The following is an 8,375-nucleotide window of genomic DNA, read 5'->3' as shown; positions in this document are numbered from 1 at the left end:
TCTGGTACCAAAAACATGGTAGCACCATAGTACATTTCTGAGAACTTTTGAGCTCTTTAAGAAAACACCCTTGTTCTGTGACAGACAGTAGAGCCATGGTAAAGTTACAATATCACATGGTAATACCATGGTATTTTATATAACCTATGGTAGCGAATGACAGCGTTTCGACATACCAAAGTTTTTACATAGCATCCCGAGGTAGTTATAAGAATACCATGGTATTTCTATGGTACAAGTCCAAACATCATGGTCTTAACCATGTCACTTTGTAAGTGAATTTTTTCTGTGTATTCCCACATGAACAGTAAAGCATCCATCACATATTTTGTTGAATGCTGCCAGATTAATCTCAACAATAGTGTTTTGAATATGTATAAACAGCGTCATAAACTTAAGACAGGTCACTATCATTATCATAAACACAACCATGTAACGTTAAATAAATATTATGTCATCATTTACCTCTCAGCAAGCGTGGACTGTGTGCTGCTCATTGGGCTTTCCTTTCTTGGTTTTCTTCAGCTCTTATCCAATTAGCATTTTACCATAGTAAAACACCTTTGTATTTGGAAAAAATAATAATAATAATAAGCAAAAAACAACAACAGCCTGGTGGCACTTTTAAATTTGGACCGTTCCGTCTTGATGTGAAGGGTAAAGTCTCCTCTTGAATGTAACAAACAAGCTTATGTTTTATATTTCCACGGATTGTCTGTGTTGGTTCCCGAAGTCATTTGACTGTAGCCGTACAGAACACAAGAGTTAGCAAAGGAAATCGATGCTAAACGCAAACACATAGATGATCAACGGAGCAAAACGCTTTCTGTTCTGTCCGAGAATCTTCATTTTCCCAGCCATAATGCCACCACACAGACCGACAGGCTTCCCCTCGCCTCTGTCTGGATACAGTCGTCTTTGTCAATCCCAAACCACGGCTGGAAATAAAGCCAGAGAAACAATATGTTGTTAATATGTTGCCTTACGAATGAAGGAGACTGTCCGGCTGCATTTCGCGTCAGTCCAAAAGCTCTTCGCTCATATTACAGTCCCGAATGTTACTTCGTCCGTCTCGACGGTTTTCTTTCATTTCTCTCACTGAAATACTTCCAACTCGGCATTCCTAAAACGAACCTAATCCAAAACGCGGAATTTTCTGTACTGTAAAAAGAAAACCCCCGCAAATTTGCAAGACAGACTACACCATCAATTGAACTGCTACTGTAAAGTAAGTCTGTAAACTAAATATACATCCTTTTTAGGCCCCTTACACGCTGAATGGACTTTTTCTCCAGAAGAATGTGTATCCTGGCCACTTCCACATGTGTGGAAATCTGGGGAAATTCACTCAACGGATGGATTAAAGCATCATCCGCACGGTTCAACCTTTCATTGTAATCCCTTCCCTACCTAGTCCAACTTCCAGAATTCCCATATTTTCCACTCCAGGATCGGGAGAAAACTTTACAAATCGTTTGATGTTTGCTCTAGGGGCAGCGGTTTAGTTCCCAGTTCAGGAATTCTGCTCAAAACAGCTTCGTTTCAACGCGGCAATAAAATACAATCCCAATTTGACGGATGTGCAACACATATTTTCCTCTCGCGAACGGATTCCCTCTGTTCTTGGAATAATTTGTTTGGAAACTTTGGTTTAGTCGGGTCCTTCCCTTCTTGTCTCCATGTTTTCCGAAATTCAGTAGTTTTTAGCCGTTCTTTTTCCAACTAAATCTGTACACCAATGACTCTGTCTCTATACAAAGGCAAATTAAGAAAACACATACATGTGCGTTGTCACATGTGTCAGTTTCGCGCTGTACGAAGATTAAAAACGATTAAGAAAAAAAAATCACAAAAATCCTGATAATTCCCGACTTTCAGTAAAATCACATCCCGGATTCCTACGCCTGCGACGCATCACCACCTTTTGGAGTATCCTTCCGCAAACAGCAATATCGCCTCCCAAGTGTTGTAGACTAGCCTACTAGTTGTCAGCGGTTAAGTACTGACAACTAGTGGGCAGTAAATTAATACAGATTAGCCAGATTCTGCAGAGTAAACAAAGTGATTGTTGAAAAAGGATGCATTCTGATGAAGAAGCAGATCAATATTTAAATATTTATGCATATTAGAAAATAATTGGCAACTTTGATATACAAAAATATGTTCTACATAAACATTCTACGTATTGTAATATTCAATAATAAAAAAATCTGGCCATATGTTACGAACCGTGAGAGATAAGTTATCATTTATAATCGAAGTATGATGAAAACAAAGATAAAAGAAATAAAAGCAATACAGAAAAAAAAACAGATTTTGGAATGAAAGACAGACTGATACAATAAAGCTGTGATTTATTTGTCAATAGTTATCAGAAGGAGCATATTTAAATCTTTTGCGCCACCTAGCGGTTTATTCCTACTAGTGTAGGAACTATAAAACAAACTATAAAAATTAACAATTGAAGCATTCAAACCAATGGACGAATATCATATATTCAATGTTTGTGAACCCAGTAACATCTAGCAATAATCAACTGTTTTATATATATATTTATTTTTTTCACATTGTGTCTAAAACCAGACCAACAAATAAGCAGTTGGTTAACAACTAACCTTTTCATCTGAATCCACAAATGTATCTTTAGTATTTTATATATCAGTATTTTGTTTGTGCAGCAAGGCTTTATTCATATGGACTCGTGCATACTGTCTAAAATATCTGCATAGTAAACAGCCTTCTTGCATCATCAAAATAGTTTGCCATTTTTAACATTTCAGAGTTCCTCTGCTGTTTGGATACAGTGGCTATTACAACCAATCACATACATATGACTTCCTGCCTCCTGTTTAGGGTCTGTTCTTTAACAAAAGCCTTTGCTTTAGGTAAGAGAGAGTAGTACCAGCTCAAACAGATCACACAAAATGTTTAAATGGATAGTTCACCCAAAAATGGAAATTCTATTACAGTTTACTCATGTTTGGTAGCCACTGACTTCCAAAGAATGGGAAAAAATACTGTGGAAGTCAATGGCTAACATCAACTGTTTGGTTACCAACATTCATAAAAATATCTCCTCGGCAGAAGAAAGAAACTCATGAGTAAATGATGAGAGAGCTTTCATTTTTGGTGAACTATCCCTTTAAATTGCTTAAATCTGTTCTTTTAAATTCAACAACCATAACTCAGCAGCTTTAAGGATAAACAGGTGTAAATTACACAGGAAGCCAGTGGTCTTGCAGTGTGACAAGAAGCCACTTGCATCTGAAAATCCACAAGACCAAGATGTTAGTGGTGAATTGAAGTTGAAAAGCAGCAGACATGCTTGAGAAGAGGGTGGTGGAGAAACTGTGTGAGTGCGTTTCCAAAATTTGCAAATTTGAAGCAGCATTGTATTTAGTCTCCAAATATCACTGAAGCTCCTTTCTGCCCGCTGAGGAAATACATTGCATTTAATAAAATCTTAATATGAAATCTTAATAAACCTTCAAATAAAAAAATCTTAATATGTCATGGGAAAGTAATAATATAGTAATATGTTATGGAAAAGTAATGTAAATTAATAAAATCTTAATAGGTGATGGGAAAGTCGTGAAAATTAAAATCCTATTATCTCATGAAAAATTTGTGGAAATTAAAAAATCTTAATACATCACGGAAATGAAGGTCATGAAAATAAAATTCTTAGTGTGTCATGCAACAGTTGTGAAAATAAAAAAAAATCCTAATATGTCACAGAAATTAATAATATAGGCTATTAATATGTTATGAAAAGTAATGGAAATGAATAATATGTTAATATGTAGTGGAAATTAGTAATATCATAATATGTCTTTGAAAAGTCATTTTCAAATTAAGAAAAATCTTTATATGACAAGAACAATTTGGAGAGTAATTAATAAAATTTGAGAAAGTCAGAAATTATAGGAATAGCTATACTGGATTTACATTTTTTCTAGGTATGTTTTATATATGTCACCTTTTGTGAGTTTTTTAAATATCCATTAAAATGGAACCCTGCTAAATTAACAAAATATTTCTAGCTATATCAACAAAAATGCCATTTTCTCAGTCCTAAAGCATAGAAAGGCCTATTTGACTTTAACAGCATGTCCATTAGCATCATCCAGCTTGTACGGTTCCTTCCATCGCCTGTATTTGGGGCGAGTTTTCTTGCAGGCAAAACGTGCAATGTCTATCATGAAGATCCAGGAGAGAGTGTAAATAGCCACTCCAGCAACTTTCACTATAAGCGATGGCTTCAGAGAGGTTAATTCACAATACAGCATTCTGCTCCCAACACCAATCCTCACAGAGGCAAACAGAAGAATGAAGAGCAGGTCCACCACATCTCCTGCTAAACTCTCATAGCGGCCCATGAGCTTGAGGAACCAGCGGGCCTGCAGGAGCGGGTTGGTGATCTCACTGCCAAACAGGACAGCGCAGGTCTCGATGCCCGACTCACCCAGCCCTAGTGCCAGCACGATTCCAAGGATGCTCATGGTGTGGTGGGCCAGCATCACCGGACCCTCAGTGCGGAAATACACACACCAAGCCATGTCAAAGAGGAAGTATCCTAAGCTGAGCACAAGAGCCAGGATCTGGAGAGATGTGTTTTCAGTGCCTGGAAACAAGAGGAGAGTCAGAAGTCACATCCAATGAACCTTACAGACAGAGGCAATTCATAATCCATCACTCTAAGTGAGACAGCATGTGGATCACCAATGGTGCTTCATGCTGCATGAATTATACAAATAACTCCTGATCTACCCAGATCGACTAGCAGATTCAGGACCACAATCCTAGGCAGTAGCCCCTCACTGCAGAACACAAGATCCAGGGGGCGTGGTTGGATCCACATCTAGGGGGTGGAGATGGGTGGGTTTAGGGGTGTAGGGAGTGGAGACGGGTAGGTTTAGGTATATGTAAGGTGGGAGGAGTTGGATCTGGATCCACGCCCCCTGGATCTTGTGTACTGCAGTGAGGACCCTCTCATCCTAGGACCCAAGTATATATATATATATAAGGTAAGATTATCAAAGAACAATTAAGGACAAGCTAATAATCAAACGTCTCTCTCGTGTTTTTGCACAGAAGAGACTGAATCTGGAGAAGATGCATCTCTATGACTGGTTTAGTCAAGGATTAACCTTTTATTATTATTATTATTAAATTTAAATTTAATTTTTTCCAAGTCAATTTTGCTCTAAGCGTAATGTATTTAGACAAATAACGCTGGTTTATTTTTTGTTTCAGGTCATGGAGTAAGACATGAAGAACATCAGAAAACAACTCCTGTCACGGCCACCCTGCTGTTTTCTGTCTTCAGCCGTTTTTGTGTCTGGTGGCCTGACAAGAGTGGCCTTTCCATCCCTCCACTTAGGCTTTAATGTCTTTGCGGGGCCGGCAAGTCCTGGTAGTGCCTGGCACCTTGACTTGAACCAGCAATACTTGCGTCTGGCGGTATTGCTTGCTTGGGGATGTGTAAATAATAATTATTTTGTGAGAGAATTCATAAGAAAATGTATAAGAAATTTTGTAAAAATTTATATCACAATTTACAGTATAAGGAATTTTGCAAGAAAATGTATCACTTCTGAAGCTGCAATGGCCTCAGAGGTCCCTGTCATGAACCAAACAAAAAATCTACTGCCATCTGCCACCTCTAACACTTCAAAATGAATACAATTAATGAACTGAGCCGAGCACTTCCAGAGGTTCCAAGTTTGGTCCGAGATATTGACCAAAACGTGAATTGGTTTATTATAGCGCCACCTAGTGTTGGGCAGATGCGTGTCTGTGCACCTAAATAGCGGTGCATGTTTGGGACCATCCTGCTGATTTTGGGATCTCTGTGATTTACGGTCTCTGGCGCCTATTTATTTTTGATGGCAGAAAAATACAGAAGAAGCAAAAGAAAATCAGTACAAATGCAAATGGGTTCCAGCACCTTTGCTGCTTGGGGCCCTACAGATATTAATAAACATAGCCACAAGAATAACTGTATCACCAGTGTGTCATAATTCTACAAATAAACTGGTTTCATGCATTTAATTCAATTATTCTAATCTAAGCTTAAATTGAGCATTGAGAAAGTAGAAGAATTGTGATTTTTTTTTTTTTTTTTTTACACCTGGTTGCTGAGTTAGTTAAAATGTAAACTGACTTATTATAGCACAACCTAGTGTCAGTTTCTTTCTACTTTTTTGGCTATATAAATATCACTTACTGCACCAAATTGCATATATCTATTCAGTTTGGGCCTTAAATTAAATTAAACCTATGTTTTTTCCCCCTCCACATTCCTCTATCATACAGTATATAAGCCTGCTCAAATATTACACTCAAATAATGTTGAGTGCACCTTTTCTCTTTTTTTATTACTGTTTTGTTTTAAAGGTTCAATAAACTGTTCCATTTAAAATAAAATGTTTTGTTGTTGCTGTTGTTTTTATTTTCTAACTATTATTTCATATATCAGGCTTTAGAGGGTTAAAACTTTCCAAACAGGACAACTTACCTGGGTGTGTGAAAGGCCATGGCCCAGCAATGAAGCCAATGTAGGCAGTCACACAGACGAGCAGGATGCCGTAGAGCAGAGTTACCAGCCTGCAGTTCCACTCACAATCTCTCGCACTGTTCAAGTGACACAGCAGCACATACAGAAAGTACCAGCCAATCAGGCTGCAGCTCGTCTCCACAACCATCAAAGGCATTTCTGCACTGGAAAGACAAAATAGACAAACATATGAATAAGATATGCACAATTCTTGTGTAGCAAATATTTAAAATTGCTGTCGGTATCAGGGTTTTATAGTTAACTACAACTAAAACCATAAAAAAACGAGACTTGAAATAAAATATAATTTAACTAAAATAAAATGTAAAAAAAACATATTTTATTCAACTAGTTGCCGAGGCCACAGTCCTCATTTTTATGTCATGTAACTTGATGTACAAAAATAACTCAAATGAAACATAATGAACACTATATGCATATTTAAAAAAAAAGCATAACAAAGCAAAATTAATAAAACTTTAAAGACAAATAGAAAGTTTAATAAGATATAAATGATATGTGTACCAAATACTTAAAATTTCGGGCTGCATCATAATTATTATAATTAACTAAAACTAAAACCATAAAATTATTGTGACTTGAAATAAAATAAATGTTTTCAACAACGTGTTATAAAGAGCGGCGTGTTACATAACGCCGGCATAACTGCCAAACCCTGTGTTCAGCTGAGAGAGAAGGAGAGGAGCGAGAGCTCAAGGGCACTGCAGTATGTTCAGATTCACCCTGATAAAAAAGGAGGGAGAAAAAAGGAGAGTTATTCATAGAGATTGAGGAAAGGGGGGGAGTGTAAAGGAGGAGGAAAGACGCTGGAATGGAGGAGGTATTGATTTGCTTAGAGGGAGGACAGGAGAGATGGTGAAAGTCAGTCGAATGGAGAAAGCAATTGAGGAGAGATGACAGAAAGATTCTGATTTAGATTACAATAATTACGCTTTCTTAAAGGAACAGTTCATGTAAAATGAATATATATATATTATTTTAAGTTATAAAACAAATTGTATATATTTATATATACAGTATATATATATATATATCATTTTGAGGCAGTATGTTTGTGCATAATTACATATTTTATAACAGTTGCATTAAAGAAATTAACATTAATATATATAAGCATGCATATATATAGATAGATAGATAGATAGATAGATAATTACAAATATTAATAAGAACTATAATAGTATCTAGTCTAAATGTTTCTCTAGTTTTGAATTTGACAGTATATTACACCTTAAATAAGAGATAAATTATAAAAAGAATGGAAAACAATGCTAAATATCATCTCAGTTGAGTGACTTAATTACTCAAATGCATTTTGCAAAAAAAACTCATTTACAAACCTCAGATACAACTCATGTGTATGGACCTAAACATCCCGGTAAATCCATGAGGTAGCTCCAGGCTTCTCCTCAACCCAGTGCATTCTCAGTGCATTGCAGCGTCATGTCAGGACATCCATGCATGTGACATCTCCGACAGAAAATTCCTGAAAGTGGTGTGACAGGACAGACACAATCACGGCGTAAAGCTACAATGCTTCCGATCGCTCACTTCCTTTTCTCTATGCAGCCTCAAGCGGCTTTAGCCTCTTATGAGATTAGACTCTTCACTCCCAATATACCCCCAGATAAATTCCACACTACATGGAGGCCATTCATCTGCCCATCCTATGACCTAACAGTGGGGTGATTTGTGCCCTCCCTTTAATTTCATTCAAGCTGTACTGTAGTAAGGAGGGAATTGGGAATTGGGCCAAAAAGGGAAGTACTGTGCAACCTCTTAGTATCAGGTGCCT

General features: G+C 37.1%; 1 protein-coding gene across 1 annotated transcript; it reads right to left on the bottom strand.

Moving 5' to 3' along the window:
• Window positions 1–3,991: 3,991 nt before the first annotated feature.
• LOC107664298 (transmembrane protein 136-like) lies at window positions 3,992–8,154 on the bottom strand. The gene is made up of 3 exons (XM_016454823.1): window positions 7,921–8,154; window positions 6,521–6,723; window positions 3,992–4,624 (listed from the first exon to the last, which is right to left on the bottom strand). The coding sequence occupies exons 2-3, from the start codon at window positions 6,714–6,716 to the stop codon at window positions 4,092–4,094; spliced, it is 729 nt and encodes a 242-aa protein (XP_016310309.1). The 5' UTR covers window positions 6,717–6,723; window positions 7,921–8,154; the 3' UTR covers window positions 3,992–4,091.
• Window positions 8,155–8,375: the final 221 nt, after the last annotated feature.

The sequence above is a fragment of the Sinocyclocheilus anshuiensis genome, unplaced genomic scaffold (genome assembly GCF_001515605.1).
Source record: "Sinocyclocheilus anshuiensis isolate Anshui unplaced genomic scaffold, SAMN03320099.WGS_v1.1 scaffold339, whole genome shotgun sequence".
Lineage (NCBI taxonomy): Eukaryota > Metazoa > Chordata > Actinopteri > Cypriniformes > Cyprinidae > Sinocyclocheilus > Sinocyclocheilus anshuiensis.
Note: the sequence above shows the minus strand (reverse complement) of the source record. Positions and strands in the feature narration are given on the sequence as shown.

Excerpts from the sequence above, each read along its gene's own strand:
- LOC107664298 (XM_016454823.1), bottom strand. The coding sequence starts at position 6,716 with ATGCCTTTGATGGTTGTGGAGACGAGCTGCAGCCTGATTGGCTGGTAC. Across the intron at positions 4,625-6,520 it reads ATGGCCTTTCACACACCCAG|GCACTGAAAACACATCTCTC; the intron begins GTAAGTTGTCCT and ends TCTTGTTTCCAG.